Source organism: Balaenoptera acutorostrata, chromosome 3 (assembly GCF_949987535.1).
Source record: "Balaenoptera acutorostrata chromosome 3, mBalAcu1.1, whole genome shotgun sequence".
NCBI classification, from domain to species: Eukaryota; Metazoa; Chordata; class Mammalia; order Artiodactyla; family Balaenopteridae; genus Balaenoptera; species Balaenoptera acutorostrata.
In genome coordinates this window covers 180,986,329-181,008,562 of record NC_080066.1, presented here as the reverse complement: position 1 = coordinate 181,008,562, position 22,234 = coordinate 180,986,329, and the positions used below count along the sequence as shown (strand labels likewise).

Sequence of the window (22,234 nt, the reverse complement as noted above, 5' to 3'; positions counted from 1 at the left end):
TAACCCCTCGTTTTACCCGGAGCTCACTGTTCTTCTACGACAAGAAAGACCAAGCCCAGCCCCGCCCCCCACCACCGGGGCCCATCCTAGCGGACGTCCCGTAGCGGACAGTGGCCACCTGCTGAGCCCCGCCCCTCCTCCTGAGCCCCGCCCCTCCTCCTGAGCCCCGCCCCTCCTCCTGAGCCCCGCCCCTCCTCCTGAGCCCTTTCGGCTTCCCTTCTTCCTCCATCTCCTGGAGCAAAGCCCAGGGTTCTGGCCTTGGCACTTGCTCCCCCTTGTTCCGTACCAGGAGTCACCTCCACAAGGCACATTCTGAGGTCTCTGAGCCTTCGACCTCTTCTCCCAGGGGCCACCCTCAGGTCTCACCCCCTCTTCCACGCAGACCCTCCGGCAGCACGGGGCACACTCTCCTGGGACACCTAGCGCCATGACCAAGTCTGCCAGGCGAGGGCCTCTGAGAAGCGCCACGTCAAGCCCTCCTATGCTACGCAAAGTCACACACACGGAGCGACCGGATCTGCGTATTTTAAATGTTGTACTGGGCAAGGCTGGATCTGGAAGTCAGGTTTTTACATGGTAGTTATCTAACCAAATCCTACATTCCAGCTAAAAAAGGCCCCAGAGATGTCCAACGGATGCTCAAAGGCGTTCTTCACGTTACTCAGAGACGTGCCGAGATTTGGGCCGTGTCCACTGGGCTGACCAGAGGCAACAAAGGTGGTGGTCTCGCCTCTTCTCTGCCAGTCCTGAGGCTGTGCTGAGGCCAGCATCCACGTGCCCAAGCCCGGTCGGCCAGAAAAGAGAAAAATCGCTAACGGGGGAAACAATTCCTCTCATCCAACCTATAAATTTAAGCCCTCAACTATCACAAACGTTACAAACTCATGTACCTTGATTTGATCCCAACCATAAGCTTATCATATATTATAAAATAAAAATGTAGTTCAGGTAGAGATAAAGGCTAAAAACAAAAGAATTTACACTTTCAGAAATCCCAAGGCCCAGTGCAAAAAGGCAGGGAAAAACCCACTTTGTATCAGGGTGGGGTATTGCTTTGATGGAGGGTGGAGGGTCAGAAAATTCTTTTGTTTCCTATTTTATTACATCAATGGCTTGAAAATTTTTATTTAACTTCAGCAAATATTGGAAATAGAAAAATGAATTCTGCAGAATTTCACAAATAAAATTTTCAGTCTCTACTAACAAATGTTATCATTCGATGGCTAAGCAGTTATAATGCTATGAACATTCACCACGATGAATGTGCTGAAATAGAAAACAGGCAAAAAGAGACATTAAAATATTACTCACAACAGCATTATTACAACATATTTTCTTTAAAATTCCAACATGGATTTTTATCACTTCAAAAGATATACAGCATTTCCATTATATTTGCAAACTTAACCTTATACATCTTTTAAAATCTTGAAAAATTCTTAAGCAGTCTAAAAAGCACTTAGCAAAGTTGGTAAGTCTACGTCATGGAATACTATCCGCTCCAGTATCAACTTGAGTTCAGGAGAGGGGCTGTAAACACGCAGCATCATACAACATGCATAGGCTATACTGACCTTCCTTCTGCTGCGCTGCAACGTTACTGCAGTTGTGCTTTACTCTAAGTAGGGAAAGCTGCAGAGATACAGGGAGTGGCAGAAAGAGTATTTGTTTCTGAGCATTGCACAAGATCACTAGATTCAAATTAGCCAACCACCTTGAGTCAACGTGAGGCAAAGTTTCACTTGGTATGAAAAGCCTGAATCCTGGGTCACTGGACTTAGGTCAGGCGAGACGAGAAATGCGGCTCTCGCGCGAGCTGGCGTCACCCGCCCTTTGCTCGTACAAGAAGGGATCCGGTGAGTGTAATGCACTATTTGGCTTGTTTTTGGTCTGCAATTATACCAATAGTACATCTGATATTCAGAAAGACAAAGACAGGGCAGGGTTGGAATTTAAAGTGACAACGAGCACACTTAGAGTGGTGTGTGATGGTCGAGAAAACCTTATATACGCACAGAAAACTACTGCTTAATCAGTCCACCACAGCAAGCTTTTAAAACTCAACTATCTTTTCTCCTTCATCTTTTGATTAGAGGTTTATGACCATCAAAGGTTAAAAACTATCAAAAGCCATCTTGAGGAAGAATTGGTGTCTGGTAGGCGCGAATGTACCAAGACGACACGGGGGAAGCGGGGCGCGGAGGGGGTTACACTAACCTCAGGCTCCTGCTGACACCAGCACCGACCCGCACCACTGCTCACCTTATAAGCACAACTGAGGCAGGGTTGCTTCCTGGTTAAAAGACCTATATTACAGAATCCATCACTGCTTATGACCAGTCAACACAATATTCAAGTAACAAGGTGTTTAAATGAATACGTGAAAAAAAATTTTTACCTAACACTTTACACATCTACATAAAATTAAATAAAACAAACTTTTAATGCATATGCAATACAATTTATATCTTTTAGGATTTCTAAACTAAAAGTTAAACTATCATTTGCTTCAATGGTACTATATTTTGCACAATAACTTATACTTAGGAGAAATTTTCCACAAAAAAATATATATAATTATGACATTCACATTGATAAATTTTTAAGAAGACAAAGCTTAAGTGAACATTGCATCCGAAGCAGTTGTCACTGTGTACCCCTTACACATCCAAACACAACCGGCTGATGCACCGAAGTCTTGATATGTTAAAAAGGGTCTTCGCATAAAATAAGACCAAATCACTTGGCTTCTAAAGCTAAGTGATTTCTTGCATTTACAACATCATTGCAAAGACAGTGTAATGAAACAGTTTAAAACACAGTGCTATCTTATGCATGAGACTACAATGAAGGCAGTCAGGGAAAGACAACTGTCTGTTTTCCTTCTGGCAAATGAAAACGACATGCCCCTCCCCCTCGGAGAGAAAGCCGAAATTCAGCTGCTGTGATAGCAAGTCCTCCAGCACGTGACTCTTCGGGACCGGGACCGGGACCACGTGGTGCCAGGAACCAGGTAAGGGGATGCCTGAGCACAGACAGAGGCTGGCACTGCCGGGACGCCTGCCGCCCACACAGGACCCAGCACCAAACCTTCAAGCGCTGCCAAAGGGGATCGATTCTTAAGGAAAATAGCCTGGGGGTGAAGAGAGGAACAGCTCTACTGGCTGGGAAACCACTGCAGCAAATTGCCTACCGCTTCCGTTAAGAGGAAGGAGGTCTCGAGAAGAAGCAAGGAGAAGCGAAATCTTCTTTCAGGCCTAGTGTCCCCTTTAAGCGACGTGCAAAACTTATGCCGCCTCTTACCCCCGTTTTTCCTGCCACTTTCCAATTACGCAGCAGGCTCATGATAAAAACAAAATGAGCCCTACGTTGTGACTAGTGTTACCGTGCCGCCGCATGTAGGTAGGACGGTGAGCCTGACGCCCCGCAGCCCCCCTCATGCTCTTCCTCCCCAGCTCCTGATGAACAGACACCTCTCACAGGGACAAGTGTCGAAAACCGGCAAAGTCCCATTTCACCCCCCTTCTGAATGACCTTTCTCCAGATTTCAAAAAAAGAAGTACAATTCCAAACAATCTAGGTTTCTTGCTGACCCTCTTCCTAAAGAGAAAACCAGCTGACTTTAAAAAAAAAAAAAAGCCAAGGTGCTTGGGAGTCAAAACACATCAAATTTTAATTGTATATTTCAAATTCTTAAGAATTCTGTTTATGCCTTAAAGCATCTGCAATTTTTTTTCTTTTTGGTATTGAAAGCACGAAAAATATTTAAATGATGCAAAAACCAACAACAAAAAAAGCTCCTCCAACATATTTAGTGCAGGCTGAACCAACCGTGGGATGGGGAACGGGTCACATTAGAGCACACCTCGCAGTCTACCCTCAACCCCTCAGCAGCCCACGGTCTGGCAAGAGAATAAAAGTGATTATGGAAGTTTTAAACATTTATTAAACATTTGTACTTGTTCCCAGTGCAACCAAAGGCATTACATACCACTTCGCAGACTGTTTCTTTCCATCTCGGTCTCGCTAGAGCCAATAACTGATCACGTCTCTGTCCTGTACTATCGATATAATATTGAGAGAGGACGGTGCTCATGTGGTCACATCAGTAGATGACGGACACAGAGGCTATGTGCAGTGACATGTGAAAGGCCAGGCATACCAACAGGACGGGGAACAAACAGCACGTAGCTTTTATAAAACCATCACCAGCTATTCCAATACCCTTTATTATTGCCCTAATGTGACATTTAAAATCTGCACTCTGTCAAGAACCTGCAGCAAGTTCTCCCCTGTCTCCTAATCTCAGTGATGTCATCTTTGGCAAGCAATAAACGTTAAAGAAGAAATAAGACACCGAAACAGAAAAAGGGTTGAAAACATGGTTGCCAAAAGGAGAAGGCACCAATTCCAAATGTACAAGCACCAGGTACAGTGGTATGGACCAAATCTCTTGGAGTTGGGCAGGGTTCGGGTGGGGGGTCAGGAACAGACAGGGTGACGCCCATCCTGGGGTGACGATCTGAAAGTTGACGGCACGAAGTGTTGAGTCCACGTTCCCTCTGAGCGACAGTGTCCAAGGACAGTTGCTGCGAATGAGCTTTCTACCTCGCGGGAAGGGAGAAGGGAGAGACTGAAGCCAACTAAATTTATAAACCATAATTATACCGACATTTAGGGAAATATGAGTTGTGTCAGGCTGTTTGGCACGATAAAGGTTATAATGCAGTCTGCCAATATATTGTGATTTCCAAAGAAGCATGATATCACTTAGGTGGATGCCTCAGAAAAGAACAAAGAAAACTTCCTAGAAGGCCAATGGGGTCACAGTTACTCTGAAAGTTACATTATGCACAAAGTAGAGCTTGCACGCCATGCAGGAACAGAGTCACGCCCTCCAAGTCGACTACCTGTTCCGAAGCCGCCGACGGGGAAGAGCTGCTGTTGGTGGGCCGGGGCTCCGACTGAGGCGGTGGTCCCCAGGGTCGCAGGAGGCGGGCAGGCCACGGGACCCCCCTCGCTTAGGCAGAGCGTGAGACGCAAAGAGCTCTCCGGGAAGTGGCGCCAACACGGAGGAACGAGCAGAGAATTAAGGCAGATGTAGCACAGGACTGGAGTGTATGCCTTTTTGGTAACAGCTGCTTGCCCACAGAGATGTGATGCAGATGGCTGGGTGATGCCTTGTAATACCTGAATCCTGGATAACACAGTCGTCCATACCAAGTGCTCAGAGCCACCAGAGTTTCTCATGAGGCAGATGCGTATCTGACGTCAAGAACAGAAGCAGCCTGAGCAGAGGAGAAAGAGCAGAATCAAAGACAGGTAAACAATATAAACTGCTAACTCCGGTCTGGTGCAGCCCAACCCACCCTGCCCCGCAAACGCTGTCCCTAAGGGCAGGGCCCCGAGGCAATGCCTGTGCCGAGGCCAGGCGGGCGGACGGAGGGCGAGAGTGTGGCCCCTGCGGCCACGTGTCTTGGGTTCAAATCCTGACTTTGTCCTTTCTAGCTGTGTGTCCTTGGACGAGGTATCATTTCTCTTTGAGCTTCAGTTTCCTCATCAGCAGAATATACACAATAACGATGTCTACTTCGCAGGATTAAATAAGAATCCCTGCAAAGGGTGTATCAGCACAGTGCCTGGCAAACAGCAACACTCAGGTGTCCTAGGACCGGCCGGAGGGGACACCATCGTGCCTACCCCGTTCAGCAAACAGCCACCAGAACATGCTGGGGTACAGACGATACCAAAGATCGCAGCATCTTCTTAGAAGCTTCAAAGGCATTTCTTTTTTTTTTTTTCCCCCCAAAGGAATTCCTTTATTTTTATTTATTTATTTATTTATTTTATTTATTTATTTTTGGCTGTGTTGGGTCTTCGTTTCTGTGCTAGGGCTTTCTCTAGTTGCGGCAAGCGGGGGCCACTCTTCATCGCGGTGCGTGGGCCTCTCACTATCACGGCCTCTCTTATTGCGGAGCACAAGCTCCAGACGCGCAGGCTCAGTAGTTGTGGTGCACGGGCCTAGTTGCTCCGCGGCATGTGGGATCTTCCCAGACCAGGGCTCAAACCCATGTCCCCTGCATTGGCAGGCAGATTCTCAACCACTGCGCCACCAGGGAAGCCCCAAAGGCGTTTCTTAACTCTCTACTCTCATTTTTTAAGACTGACTTCCAGACCCAAGCCTAAAAGTCATAGAGCTTACTGCTACCCCAGTGGTGTCTTACTTCTAAGGAAACAGCTGAGCTAAGAGTCCCAAATCTGAAAACAGCTGTGCCTTCAGGTGAAATCCCAATTTATGAGAACTGTTGCTAGTCAAATCAGATTTCTCCTCACTAGTAACACACTCAATCATTCTATAATTTTAAGTGAGAATGTGTATCTCCAATCCAGTCGCTTTTAGCATCCCTCTGTGCTTTTCTGACACCTCCCCGTACTCTATCCTTGGCCACCCCAGAGAACTCTGAGTCTCAAAAGCTCAACCCTCTTGGGCTGCTCTCCCTCCTTAGCTCTGAAGGAAAAAAGCCCGCAGCTGACAGACCGCTATGTTTCCAGAACTTCTCAAATCTGATGGACTCTTCCCTGTTTGTGCTGCATAAATACATAAAACCCGAGGGCAGGCAGGACACCAGCAGACATCTTTCTTAGCAGCTGGATTCCAAAGGATAAACAAGAATGGGAAATTACAAGGACACTATGTTCTGAGCACTGATTAGACAGACAACTAACCAGTTCCCTGAGGCCCTTGGTGGACACAGAGAAGCAGCTGGTCCTTACAGGTTCATTTCCTTCTGCAAAGTAACGTATGGGGAACAGAAAGCCAGGCTGGTGAAGCAGGAGGACTGGTGCTATGAGAAACGTAAGAAGACAAGGAGGGGCTTCCCGGGTGGCGCCGGGGTTGGGAATCCGCCTGCCGGTGCAGGGGACACGGGTTCAAGCCCTGGTCCAGGAAGATCCCACGTGCTGCGGAGCAACCAAGCCCGTGCACCACAACTACCGAGTCTGCGCTCTGGAGCCCGCGAGCCACAACTACTGAGCCCACGTGCCACAACGACTGAAGCCGGCGTGCCTAGAGCCCGTGCTCCGCAGCAAGAGAAGCCGCTGCACTGAGAGGCCCACGCACCACAGGAAGAGTGGCCCCTGCTCGCCACAACTAGAGAAAGCCTGCGCGTAGCAACGAAGACCCAACGCAGCCAAAAATAAAAATAAAATAAATGTATAAAATAAATAAATAAAAAGAAAGGGATAAAGAAAAGGAAATATAGGCATGCACGTGCGTGCACGTCTGTGTGTGTGTGAGAGAGAGAGAGAGAGAGAGAGAGTGAATTAGTTTTAAATGACTAAAGAAGTGAAAAACTTTTACAGGAGCTGTAAAGAGTAGATATTCGGGTTGAGTTAGATAATCCCATTCCTTCTGAAGAGAAGGCTGGGTAAACAGATACAGGGAACGTCAACCATCAGAGAGAGAGAAGACGTGCTGCTGGGCGGGGGAGGTCAGCTCCGGACGAGCCAGGCAGACGGGCTGAGGGGACGCTGCTATGCCACCGGCACGGCAAGTGGACCGTGAAGGAGGCAACTTCCGGGCTAACAAGACACGAGACAAAGTTAGCTGACTTACCTAAGCTGGTCAGTCAAAGAGCCAGGTCTAAGAAAATGATGACCCTGGGTCCTAAATCTGCCATCTCATTTTTCATGCTAAGCCTGCTGAAGCTGGCTTTGATTAAATTTGAGAGGCAGGAGATCTGAGTTTCCTATTATTTGTGCTTCCTGGGACTTAAGTCAGAAAACAGACTTGGAAGAAAGCTTTCACTCTCGCAAATTCTGATGTTCCTTCCCCAGTAATCCTCATCTTTTCAGTGCTTCCTAAATTGAGTCCAGGACTTCAGGGAAGTTTATTTGTTGCTAAAGGGGAAATCAGCACACAGACAAAAATCACTGCCAACAGAGAAAAACACCTTTGTTGTGCTCATATGCTATCCTGTTCCATGGGCAGGCCATGCCTGGGTGTGACTCAAGGACCCCACTCACATTGTCAGTACTATAGGTTCTGCACACTTACTACAAAGATTTTCTGGTAGAAGGCTCTACAGAGTCTAATTCTAACAAAACTAGTGTTTGTCTCCTGACAGGCCTCAGTGTCCTCTTCACAAGGCTCTCCGCCAGCCCGGGGGGCAAAGGGCAGCACGGGCGATACAAAAGAGGTAACTTCAGATCACTCCTGCCTCATTTGGGGAAGACTGATGAGAAAGTGATAAGCAAATTAACCCTTAAATTGCCATGTCAGTGAGCAAATGCAAATGTTAAAGCCAGCAGCAATGAACTCTTGGCTCCCAGCCCTGCCTCACCATCCGTGGGCAGGGGAAGGGGGGAGGTAAACGTGCAGAGGGAGGGACCGGCCACCCTGACCGGAAGCAGGAAGGCAGCCTCCACGATCTCCCCCACCCCGACCTCCGCTGCCCTGGCTGATGAAATCCGTGCCACCACCCAGGAGACGACCAGGATGCCAGCCTCCACGCAACCCAGGACCTGCAAGTGTCCCCATCAGTAGTACTCCAGCAGGTCAGCCCCGAAGAGCAGCAAGGCAAGCGGTTGTGGAAGCAGACAGACCAGGAACCTGCAGACTCCCCGGTACGTTCGTAAACCTCACAGGAGATGACAGCACATTCCACACGACTGAGCTTTACTGATACTCAAGGCACTTCTAACTTACTGTTTTAGGGCAAAGCTGTCATTGTATTTAAGGAAATATTGGTAATGTGGAATATTTTGTGGCCAGAGGAAACCAGGATGGAATTAAGAATTGGTCCAGAAATTAAAATGTGAATAATATACGTAATGACCAAAAAGCGACTGAAGTCAACACATGTATTATGGCATTTACAGGTAAAAGTCAAGTTACTGACATAGCTGAAACCCAGAAGTATTTCTACAGCTGGAAAAGGTCATCAATGAAGAAACTAACTGGAGAACTGAGCATGAATCTGGCGGAGATCAACTGTTTCAGACTCACCTCGTCCTCCTCTTCAGGCATCTTGACAGAATTATCCGGGGACGTTACAGGTTTCTGGTTACTGGGACCATTGGTTTCTTCTTTCCCATGTTCTGCCTCCCATTCTTGTAAAACTTCATCTATGTTGAAGCGGCGTCGATAATTTACAAAAAAGTTTTTCACTTGTACCACTGATTTGTTCCCAATCACATCTGAGATTGCCTGAAAATCTCGGCCATATTTCCTGATGGCTAAGGATGTAAGAAAGCATTTTTTTCAACACGAGAAAAATAAACACACACACACGATTGAGACTTACCCCTTATCCAGATAAGGAAACATAGAGGCTTTCAACAGCAGGCGCTATCTTAGCGTACTATACCAATGGAAAAGAGTAGTATAGAGTCCAGTGTGGGTGACTGGCAGAGACACTCCGTGTGACCCTGTCACGCAGGGTCTGTACCTCCCTGTCACATGTCGCATGGTAACTGAAGTCACCCAGCAATTACCCTATGCCACGGACATCCTACACTGGCCTCTTCAGCGTCCCCAGGACTAGAACACCTCCAACCAAACAACCCCAACATGCGAGCTGTACTTCCTGACTACTCAGAACCCAACGAGGAGCTGCTGAAGTGAAATACACCTTTAAACACGGAGGCGTCCAGATTAATTTTTACATCTTGTGAGACATGGGAAAGGAAAAAAGTAAAGCCCAAAGAGAATGCGGTAATTTAGCTAAAATGATGCCCGCTAGAAGGACGTAATCCTCCAAGAATTTGTTTCAACATGAATGATGTGCTGGGAGCAGGATGGGGTATAATTTTTTCCTGAAAGCGACTGTTGTTCCTAACCCTTTATTTTATAAGAACTTCCTCCTACCTTGCACGGCGAGCAGCTGCTCCTCTGTGGTCCAGCGTGCGTTGCATTTCTGAATGACCTGGGTACCCAAAGGAGCCCTGTTAGCATACTACCTTCAGAGATGGGCGTGCCCTTATAAGCATTAATGAATCTTTTTCTCGTGTCAGAATTTTAACATCAACTAGGCTTATAAAATTATGTCTACACCTTTCCTTCTAAGAGACGTGTACTGGAGACAGACAGTAAATTCTTAAACACATAAACTCAGGTGTGACTTCAAAGATGACAGTAACATAATCCTACCTCTGGAAGTCGATACGGTTCTATTCCACCATCAAGTTTTTCTTTCAGAGCACTGTTCGTCTGTTTAATATTCTGAATCTAAGGGAAAGAAGATTTTCATTTTAAAAATGAAACACTTTTATAAAGGTATGAAAAGAAAAGAGAACTGAGAAAGCTAAAAGAAACAAAAAACCAAGAGGAAAGAAGTTCCTGACCTGTAAGGTGGCCCAAGTTTGAGGTGCCTATAGTATCCTTTGAGAGCAGCTAACTAAGTTCTTTAATTGACTTGCTTAGGGCACCGGACACGAGACAACCAAGACGGAAGGGATGGTGGTAAAGAGGTGCCTGCGCACACAATCCTAATGCACCAGCTCGGAACAGGCGACCTGGGCCGCAGAATGCACAACTGTGGTCTGACACAGAAGACAGGGCCTGGGCTCCCGCCACACAGAGCGGAGCTGAAGGAAGAGAGCAGGCAGAGTGAAGGCAGGAGAGCCTCGTGGCCCCAAGCACCGCACGGACGCTGCAAAGGGCAGAAGCCCCACCTGCAGACTTCTTTAACGGGGAGGAGAAAAGAAAGCAGTAAGTCAGTTTTCCACAAGTCTAATTCTGAGCAACAGTAACTTCATTTTCTCACAAATTATCTTTCCCACATTCTTGCTTTGATTCAGTGGACCTTTCACTGTCCTTGCCTAATCAAAAGAAAGACACAAACAATAAATACAAGCCACTCAGTCACTCCACGGCTGCTCTTTAGTTCTGCATGCGCTCCTGAACAAGCGGGGTCACAGGAGGGGGCCCTTCTCTCTCAACACTAAGCACAGGGGCATTTCTGTGCCTAGCACTAGGGGAAGTCTGGCCCTATCATTTTTCACTCTTGAATAATCACTTGAGGAAATGAGAAAGCAAGCAGAGGAACAGGTTCGTTTTCCCAAGTAAAACATCAAAAACATTCATGAGTAGAAGGTGCCCTTGAAAGCAGAAATCTTATTAGGGCAAAGGAAGAAAAGCAGAAATTTCAGAGATAGGGAAGGGGTGGGAGACGAGTGGAGATGGTGGTTCACTTTTTAGTAAATCTCTCTCTTCTTTAAAAAAAACTTTTTATACTTATACAATTTTTAAAAACCCCACTTTCGACGACTTACATTTCATAGATTTCCAGTTTCACAGATCCTTTCCTCCTTTGTTTTACTTCTTCTAAAAGGTTTAAGGGGTCGGGGGGGTGGTACAGGAAAAATTTTCCATGCTATGGGACCAGTGGGCAAGTAAATAAGGCCGGCACTTGTAAGGACCAGAAACTGACCCTGTCTGCCCTTACCAAGGGCCTCAAAGTCTGCCAGAAACACAGTCCACTCCAAATCTTCTGTAACGATGCCACATCAGAACATAAAAACAACTGAAAAGAAAAATACCGGAAACATGCACAAAATTCACTCTACAGTAAAACCAAAAACCAGGACCTTGCTTTACTGAAATTTGTTTTAGTTTATTTTGAAAAGGTACAAATCAGAAGAAAATACTTGAAATTTACTCACAGTAAGTAATTCCAAGCTCTCAGACCGGCATAAGCTGACAGAACTCTCCCTGATAATGAAAATATTCTAAACTTGGGCTGCCCGACGTGGCGGCCACCTGCCACCGCTGCTACTAAGCACCTGAAAAGTGGCTTATCCAACCGAGGAGTCACATTTTTAATTTTTCCAATTTTAATTAATCCGAACTAAAATCTAAAGACCACACGTGGCTACCACACTGAACAGCACAATCTTAGACTCTTCTCAGAGCTCACAGTTACCAACAGCCCACAAAATACCCACAAAATACTGCAAGGCACTCAGATTATGTTCCCTAAATTCCGAAAACTAGGCCTAGAAATTTCTGACAGGGAATGAGCAAATTCTCAAAAGTCAGGGGTCTAGACATAACTGAGCTTCATAATTATTAATCTTGGTAAACCTTGTTTCATTTATAGCAGGGGTTGGAAAACTATGATCTACATACCAAATCCAGCCTACTGGCTATTTTTATAAATAAAGTTTTATTAGAACACACACACACACAAAAGTCAGGGGTACAGACTACTACATGTCCCCCCCACCCCATCCCCTCCCCCCTGGCATTCCAGTTACTCTATTCCTTCTAGCTAGTTATTTATATATATACACGTTACAAAGCTGGGCATATGTGTGTGTGTGTGTGTGCACGTGTGTATCGCATTGTGATTAAGTAACATGCATTTTCCAAGGAGACCAACCTGTTTAACACATGCATTTTCCCTCTAAAATCAATGGATAAAGAAGCATAGAGATTAAATGAGCGGCTACAAGGCAAAACATCCACAAGTCCTGAACTAAAAGTTAGCTCTATATTCTCATTTACCTACATGTCTGCTCCTAATCATTTTCCAAATTAGCAGTGTCCAGAGTTTACTAATCAGAGTAAGAATAGGGATTACTTGCCAGCGTCATGCCAATCGGAAGGGAAGCCACAGTGGCAACAAGCTGGATAAGAAACAGGATACAAAAAGTAACCAGCATTTAAAGAAAAAACAAAAAAATCAGTTGACTTGGCCTGGTGCCTTACCTAGAGCTCCTGGCTGGACACAACTTTCTTTTTTCTATTTTATTGGGTATTTAGTGATTCTTCTCTAAGGTCAGACCATTTCATTCTCTCCACCCGGAAAGACCTGATGCAACCAGCAGTGTCTGCTGGCTAACCTGACAGCCGTTCCCAGCCCCCTTCTCACTTGTATCTTTGACAGCGGCTGACGATTGCCTCAGCGCTAGGAGGAGCCGGGCTGCAAAGCCCTGCCACACAGCAAGTCCAGGAGGTTCTGGGAAGGCAAAAGCTTTTCCTCCACCCCCTGTTCTTACTGCCCTGAATGCAGACACGAAGGTGACAAAATGGCTTCTGCAGCTTCCAGCGTGAGGCAACAAGCAAGATGAAAAGCCTAAAAGCTAAGAATGGTGGAGCAGGAGAATCTGAAAGAACCTGGGTCCCCGAGAGCACCACTGAACAGAGGAACGAACGCCAGCAATCTTGGATGTTGGAATTTCTTGCTATTTGATAAAAATAAATCCTTCGCTGTCTGAGCTGCTGTTAGTCAGGTTTCCTGTCCTCGTCGGATGACTGTTTCCCTGGCACACAACCAGACACGGGGACATCCAGGATAAAATGCCCACTGTGTGACTGACCGCCACGTGCGTCTCAAGTGCAGCTGGCAGAAGTCCTGAAGGCTGTGCAAAGTAAACAACTGACCTCACCTCTTAGTAAGTCAGCCTCTGAGCCCTCTCTCTTCGACAATGTCAACTCTGAGCAGCTACCTTCAAATAAAAATTCCTGCTCTTGACCCTGGCTCTGAAAGCCAAAGACTCTTCATCTATCATACTACAAAGTCAGTAACACCTCTGTAGAAGAGAGGGTCTCTTTCCTTCTTCGACATATTGACACCGAACAGCAAGCGTCAGGAACTCACTCAGCAGAGGGGACTGAGGCCCCTCGGAGAGGAAGGTGAAATGCACAGAGGAGCTCCCAGCCCCAGCCCCAGAGCTCTCCCAGCGCAGATGCAGCTTACTGCGACGCCCTCACACATCCTGTAAGATCAGGCAGGCAAGGAGTCATCTCCTCATTTGAAAAGAGGCCCAGGAAGACTAAGTGATTCTCCTAAGATTAGAGTGCAGCTGTGGCAGCCGCAAGCCCGCAACTCCGAGGGGCGCGCCAGGTCCTGGTCTGTGCGGCCTCCTTCACCAGGGGACAGCCGGGGCCACAGACCCCACTCTTCTCTTCTCAGCCCTGCCAAGGCAGCCATCAAGATCGACAAACCAAAGGCAGCAAGAACTAAAAGTGAACCACCAGTCCATAATACGTCTTGAGTTTGGGGTCGGGGGGAGGTGACTAACAGAAGGGCGGCACTGAGCTGCTCGGCTAACTTTTGGGTTTGACTTTTACGCAGAATCAGACGAAAAAACAAGGAGGAGCCATTTCTCACACGAAGCACAAATAATCAGGAAAGGATGCATTTTAAAAACAATATTCTTTACAAGAGCACCAAAAATGTACCAAACATGTAGGAATAACACTAATAAAGGAAATACAAGACTTGTTCAGAGAGAATGACAAAATACTGGAAGAAACTGAACATCTATAGAAGTGCAGGGATATATCATATTCATGGATCATAAGATGTTAATTCTCTATACTGATCTATACATTCAACACAATCCCAATCAAAATTCTAGCAGAATTACTTTTCTGGAAATTGAGAAGGTGATTCTAAACTTTATATGGAAATACAAGGGCCAGGAATAGCCACGACCATCTTGGAGAACTTCTCCTACCACACATATCCATTCATAATCTATGTATCCTTAAGACCATATAGTACTGGTGAAGAATGGACAAACAGAACTCCAAACCTGACCGATACACATAATGGACACCGGATTTAAGACAAAGGTCCCACAGCATTACAACAGGGAAAGCGTAGTCTTTTTTAATGAATAGTACTGGGTAAACTAGATATCCATATGAAAAAAAAAAAATTGACCCTACATGTAACAACATACAAACAAAAACACTGCCAGGTAGACTGAAGATCAAAATGTAAAAGGCAAAACAACACTTTATTTTTTTTTAAATAAATTTATTTATTTTTGGCTGTGTTGGGTCTTCGTTTCTGTGCGAGGGCTTTTCTCTAGTTGTGGCGAGTGGGGACCACTCTTCATCGCGGTGCACGAGCCTCTCACTGTCGCGTCCTCTGTTGTTGTGGAGCACAGGTTCCAGACGTGCAGGCTCAGTAGCTGTGGCTCACGGGCCTAGTTGCTCCGCAGCATGTGGGATCCTCCCAGACCAGGGCTCGAACCCGTGTCCCCTGCATCGGCAGGCAGACTCTCAACCACTGCGCCACCAGGGAAGCCCCAAAACAACACTTTTAAGATACTGTGTAAGAGTATCTTCATGACCTCAGGAAAGATTCTTAACAGAACTCAAAGAGTGCTAACCGTAAAAGACAAGAATGAGAAACTGAACTACTTTAAAACTAAGAATTTCTGTTCATCAAAAGATACCACTAAGAGGGCTTCCCTGGGTGGTGCAGTGGTTAGGAATCCACCTGCCAATGCAGGGGACGAAGGTTCGAGCCCTGGTCTGGGAAGATCCCACGTGCCGCGAAGAAGCTAAGCCCGTGCGCCACAACTACTGAAGCCCGTGCGCCTAGAGCCCATGCTCTGCAACAAAGACAAGCCACCGCAATGACAAGCCCGCGCACCGCAACAAAGAGTAGCCCCCGCTCGCTGCAACTAGAGAAAGCCCACGCGCAGCAACGAAGACCCAACACAGCCATAAATAAATAAATAAATGATAGATAGATAGATACCACTAAGAGAGTGAAAAAGAAGTCCTCAGAATGGGAAACAGGAGACAGTTCCCCCGCCACCCCCATAATTCCACAATGTGGTCACAACAGCATAGTGGAGGGGAGGGTGCCACTGGCATCCAGTGGGTCGAGGCCAGAGATGCTGCTAAACACCCTACAAGGGGCAGAACAACCCCCAGAACACAGAAACTATCCAGCCCAAAATGTCAACAGCGCTACAACTAGGAAATCCTGACGTGGTGCAACCAAAACTCACGTAAAGTGACACGACCACTTTGGGAAACTGTCTGCCATTGTTTTCTAATGTTGGACATATGCACACTCGATAACCCAGCAACTGCACTCTTAGGTGTTATCTCCAACAAAGATGCACACACAACACACCAAGAGGCACATAAAACAACGTTCCTATCAGTATCACGTGTAAGAGTCAAAAACGGGAAACAACCCAAATGTCCACTCAGAGTAAAATGGATCATTTGTTGGGTATTCATACAGCAATGAGAAAGAACTCAAGAAGTATGGCTCTCTATTACTTGGATAGATCTCACATGTTGAGTAAGAGCCAGACACAGACACACACACACACCTCTACTTTATCATTCTGTTTATATAAAGTCCAAAAACAAGATAAAAATAACATATGGTTTTAAGTCAGAACAGCGGCCACCCACCGGGAGAAGGTGGGTGATGAACAGGGGGCGTGAGTGAGGTTCCAGAGGCAACGACGCATTTCTCAAGGGGAGAGAAAGGGGCCGCGGAGGCGACGCTCCGCGTCTTCATCCACACAGGGGTTACTCGGGTGCGTTCACGCTATGAGAAGTCACTGAGATCTGTATCTATATCGGTATCTGTATAAAATTTCAGAGAACGGACTTGAGGGTATGGGGAGGGGGTGGGGTGAGATGTGACAGGGTAAGAGAGTGGCATGGACATATATACACTACCAAACATAAAGCAGATAGCTAGTGGGAAGCAGCCGCATAGCACAGGGAGATCGGCTCGGTGCTTTGTGACCATCTAGAGGGGTGGGATGGGGAGGGTGGGAGGGAGGGAGATGCAAGAGGGAAGAGAAATGGGAACATATTGTATATGTATAACTGATTCACTTTGTTATAAAGCAGAAGCTAACACACCATTGTAAGGCAATTATACTTCAATAAAGATGTTTAAAAAAAAAAAATTTCAACTTCACGGTTAATTTAAGGGAAAAAAATCAATGGGCCTAAGATCTTCTGTCCAATTCCTTAGAAACAAAATGCGCTTTTGAGATTTGGGGAAAGAGAACATCCGAGTGAGTGAGAAGTAAGAACACGTCTAAAGTGCAGTTAACTCTTCACCCAGGACGGGGCTCATGGGTACCTGTCGTTTGATTGACACCAGCTCCATGTCCAGTTGTCTCAGCACCGTGGTAGCAGCAGTGGCATTGGCAGAAACAGCCTCCACGTCTTCTTGAGAAAGAAACATTCCTTTCGGAGGTTTCCTTTTTGCTCTATTTTTAGCTTGTGTACTATGTTTTTCTTTTTTGATCTGAGGAATTGTCTCAGTAGGGGGCACCTGCATGATACACGTATTTGATAAATGAGAAACTAAGAAAATTAAAATGCCAAATGAACAGTAATAAGCAGATTTTCTTAACATGGCTCCAAACAATCTAAGACAAATACCATGCCATCTCATAATTACCATCTACAAGTTCTAATACATAGTTAACAGACAAAAACATTGGCTATTGAACTTTGGCTAAATAAACACTTCAAAGTGGACTCCATTTCCTTTCTATACAGATACATCCTTATTCTATAAACCTCTGACAAGAAGAAGCATTCCCAGCTTCCTGCAGGAACACAGGAAGAAAAAATAACCTGTATTCCCTTCTGGTGAGCTTTGTATTTATGAATAAGGAGTTATTTTATCCAAACAGTCCCTAGCAATTGTAGATGGACATGCGGCCACAGAAAGAAAAAAGAAAAAAAGAAAAAAAATGATTCAGCACATGTGTAAGGATCCACTTAAACTCTTTAAATCTTTATAGATGGTTATAAAAATAAAAACTTCAATATGAAACTTGTTTATACACCTTTTCGGGGTTTTTTTTTTTTAGATGACACAACTTTTAGGGCAACTGTGTAACTTGCTTCAAAAACTATATGCTGTCATTTAAAAATGGATGACTGCTGCTTATTTTTTTAAATGCTTTCTCTAAAACCAAAACCTTTGGAAATGAAATGCACTAATATCTTGGCAAGGAAAGGATAACATCCTAGTGGTAACCATTTTAAGAACAAGAAGTTTTGGTTAACTGTTTATAATTTCATCTTGTTAGTGTATTAACATTGGCTGGTAAAGCTGAAAATACATTCAGCTTTTTGCTTCATATTTTAAAAGACTGAGATAAAAAGGCAAAGCAAACCATGATGGTAGCAATAAGCTCTCGAACAAGTGGTAATAAACAACACATAAAAATATAAGTAGACAATAAACTATGTTCTGCAATAGCACTATGCTATTCAGTAAAGATCACCTGTTGACCATGTGTCTGTTTTAATAACATTTTAGTAGGTAAAGAAACTGAGATTTAACCATTTTTCTTTTTAAATTAGAAACTGCTATATAAATAACAATTACAGAAATTAATATAAAACCAAGCCTCTTTCATTTAAAATGTTCCGTTGAAGAACCTAATAAATAACAATGCATCAAAACAAAGCTTACTAAAAATTGCAAGTACAATTTGATTTCCCAAGCAATGTAATTTAGCTAATCCTTAAAATGATCTTGTTATTTGGGCACTCATATAAATCACTGGTAAGAGTGCTATCCAGAAAGAATTACCAGTTTCCTATTTGATAATATATACCATACCAAAAGAAGCCTTAAGAATATATCTAGAACACTTTGACTCAATAATTCAACTTCCAGAAATTAATTCTAATGGAAAAAATTAAGTGCACAAATATGTAGTCATGAGATTGGAATTTCAGCATTACTTACAGGGAAAAAGACTGTAAAAACCCGTATAAGATTAATTAACTCAATTATAAAAGATCTGTAATGATGGAATAACATACAGCTATGCATACAAATATATCTGACATAAAAATATGTTCAAGGTTCAGTATTGACGTTCCTCAAGAAACTAAAAGTAGAGTTGCCATAAGATCCAGCAATCCCACTCCTGGGCATATATCTGGACAAAACTATTATTCGAAAAGATACAGGCAGTACCCCTATGTTCACAGCAGCACTATTTACAATAGCCAAGACATGGAAACAACTTGAATGTCCATTGACAGATGAATGGATAAAGAAGATGTGGTACATATATAAAATGGAATATTACTCAGCCATAAAAAAGGATGAAATAATGCCATCTGCAGCTACATGGATGGACCTAGAGATTATCATACTAAGTGAAGTAAGTCAGAAAGAGAAAGACAAATACCATGTGATACCACTTACATGTGGAATCTAAAATAGAACACAAATGAACTTATCTACAAAACAGAAACAGACTCAGACACAGAGATCAGACTCGTGGTTGCCAAGGGGGAGAGGGCTGGGGGAGGGAAGGATTGGGAGTTTGCGGTTAGCAGACGCAAACTATTATATACAGAATGGATAAACAACAAGGTCCTCCTGTACAGCACAGGGAACTATATTCAATATCCTGTGATAAAGCATAATGGAAAAGAATATATACATAAAACTGAATCACTCTGCCGTACACTAGAAACTAACACAACATTGTAAATCAACTATACTTCAATTAAAAAAAAATGTTCAAACCACGGTGGGGTGGGGATGGTGGTGTGCTGAACTGGGTGATTGGGATTGACATGTATACACTGCTGTGTATAAAATTGATGACTGATTAAAAAAAAAATGTTCAAGGCAGAGTAAATTTAAAAGGTTATAAAATTATATATTAAGATCCGATTTTATATTTTTTAAGCATACAGATTCAGAATTATGTATAGGCATATATATTTTACAGAGGAGGTCATCTGGAAAGAGTCACCAAAATGTTAATAGTGATTATGGGTGATGAAATGATAAATCATTTTCATCGTTCCCTTTTGTTTAGCTGTATTTCCTACATGTCTATAAAATCATACATTATTGGTGTAATTTTAAAGTTTAGGTATGTCTAGACCCTTTCGTTTTTCTCATACTTTAGTACCTTTTGAGATAGAAAACCTTTTCAGATTTTACTGAAACTACAGACTCTGTCTTTAGAAAAACACTATGTGAACACGTGTAGAAGTCATGCCCACGCTGGGATTCCATACTCCACCCTGAATGAGGGGCTGACGGGCACCAATGGGCTGAGGCCCTCTTTCCTCAGCTGTGGTAGTGGCACCCATCAGGGACCTGCTGCAGGCAGCTGTATACCGTGGGGGTCCCCAACTAGGCCACAGAGCCCTGGTCTCCCCAGAGGGCCCTCGGGGACCCCACATATGCTTTATTCAATTTTTATGAATGGGCAAAATAATGCAAGACTCTAACCACCATTTCAAAAGGCTAAGACCGTCCCGACACCCCACTGTTCTCAGTGGACAGTTTACAGTAAGTAAATGTTACAGATATACCCCCAAAAGTCATGTATAATTGTAGGGATCTGTGGACCTCTTGGATCCAGAGACTATAAACCTCTGGTGTAATGATTTTTAAAATGTGAGAGATTAAAGCTTCACCATGACCCAGAGGGTGCAGGCCCCGGGCAGATGCAGAAGGAAGGAGGCCACCGGAGCCGAGAGGAGGAGCCGAGCTCGAGCCTGGTCCTCATGAGGCCCCTTTCCAACCTGCTAAGTGAACGGCCCAGGAGAGAAGGCGGTGAGAACTGTCACCCTACATAAAACCTTTCCTCGTTGATGCCATTTTTTCCTTTAAGGCTTCCTTTCTCATATTTCTTGGCAAACAAAATTCTAAGTTCTACAAAGCAAAGTTAGTATTGTTTAAAAAGCCATACCATGATGCCTTGTACACAGCACTTAATATATTAAGTAGAATGAGAAAAAGGAATGTTTTACTTATGAAACTAGTAATGAAATTTATTTGTCTTAACAGTACTGGGGGAAAAAAATACCTCCTTTTTGCTTTCCTTGTTTGGATCAATCTCAATGTCAATGGGGTTATTTCCATTTGTTTCTTCCAGCTCATCCTCACTGGAAGACAAAAACAAGTTACTGAAAGATTATTTTGTACTAATTCTATTTAATACACAAATTTAAGCAATATATTGATTTAATGACAGATGTAATACAAAATTAGTATATGTTTTCAGAATGCTGAGATAAATACGTTTTTACAATTCAAATAAAATACCAACTCCATAGTTCTTTTAGTCTAAATGATTAAAAAAGCTATTAAAATGGGTTTCTAACTCCCAAACCAGGCCTAGAACATTGTCGCTTTATTATTTGTAAAGTGTTTTCTCTCAACTAAAAATGTCAAATTTAAGACATTTACTTTAATTCTCCATAAGTATCTAATGGAGGACCAGGACATAATCATTAGATATAGCTGAGAAATTATTCAGGAATAAAGCCTATTGTATTGGGAATAAATTCACCAACAAGTAAAAATCCATGTTCAAGTCCCACCTGTCTTCTCACAACTGCACAAGTTTGAGAATGGAAGAGACTTTTTGGTGGCTCGAATAACTGGTATTTTAAGTTAATTTTTAAAAGAACGCTCACATTGATATGGTGCATGCTTTTGTTTATATCCTTCCATGCAGTATTTCTTACTTAAAAAAAAAAAAAAAAAGCTCTGTGGTAGGCCTTTTGCTTAAAAAAAAAAGTGAAAGCGAAGGCTCACAGAAGCCAGGCAGCCCGCCCCAGTCTGCCTGCAGCTAAAGCCAGCTGAGCAGTGGTGGCAGCAGAACACTCGGGGTTTCAAATGTCAACACCCGCTTTGTCTCAGGAACCCAGCCCAGGTGATGCACCCACTGTGCTCTCCTTCTCCCCCAACCCACCCCCAAGGTCCACAGTGGTAAGTTCTGGCTGAGGAAAGCATGTCTGAGAGGAGAAACAGCCGGGGGTGGAGGGAATTTTCCCAGGCCCTGCCGCTCCTTTCACAGGCAGGTCCCGGTAGAAAGACAACAATCTCTCGGGTGCTTCTGCCGTGGCCGGGGTGCCCCTCCTCTGTTTGCATCCTGACGATGTGAAGGTGCACCGGGAAGGTAGGAGCACCCTTGGGCAGATGCAAAGTGAGAACAATGACCTTATCGCTTCATCCTCAAGGATAACAAATCCCAATCTTCTTTTTTTTAATTTAATTCTGATTTCAGCTTAGTAAACCGCACTTGTTTGTAGTAACAGACTTAGTTTATAAACAGTAAACTAGACCTAACATATAAAGGAAACAAGAAATTTTAATCAAAAATTGCTGTAACACTAAAAACAAATTCAGTAGAGTTTGCTACTTTTCTTTGGTTACAAAGAGTACTGATCCATAAATAGACCCACTAGTTATGTACGTTGCAAACTAAAAAATATGCAGATGTGTCAAGGTCAACAATTTTATAGAATCTTATGGTTGGAAAGAGCTTTGCAGGTGTCTCCAAAAGTGATAATTCTCAATCTGTCCCCACAGGTTATTCTTTTTCATTTGAAATCGTAAGATCCTCTCCTAAGACAGGGCCACAGAGATCATATAGTTTATACTCCTTCATTTTATTTTGTATTGTTAATTTATAAAAATAATATATTATAGAAAATATAATT

At 44.0% G+C, this 22,234-nt stretch overlaps 1 protein-coding gene across 2 annotated transcripts in view; it reads right to left on the bottom strand.

Moving 5' to 3' along the window:
* Window positions 1-1,094: 1,094 nt before the first annotated feature.
* Window positions 1,095-22,234, bottom strand: part of RCOR1 (REST corepressor 1) — a 119,214-nt gene continuing 98,074 nt past the window's right edge. For both annotated transcript variants that reach the window (XM_057543887.1, XM_057543888.1), the window contains 6 exons: window positions 20,593-20,671; window positions 16,866-17,060; window positions 10,151-10,228; window positions 9,869-9,926; window positions 9,008-9,237; window positions 1,095-5,288 (listed from right to left, as the gene is read on the bottom strand). In XM_057543887.1, the coding sequence (XP_057399870.1) occupies window positions 5,247-5,288; window positions 9,008-9,237; window positions 9,869-9,926; window positions 10,151-10,228; window positions 16,866-17,060; window positions 20,593-20,671 (682 nt within the window). In that variant the 3' untranslated portion in view covers window positions 1,095-5,246. The remainder of the gene's footprint in view (window positions 5,289-9,007; window positions 9,238-9,868; window positions 9,927-10,150; window positions 10,229-16,865; window positions 17,061-20,592; window positions 20,672-22,234) is intronic.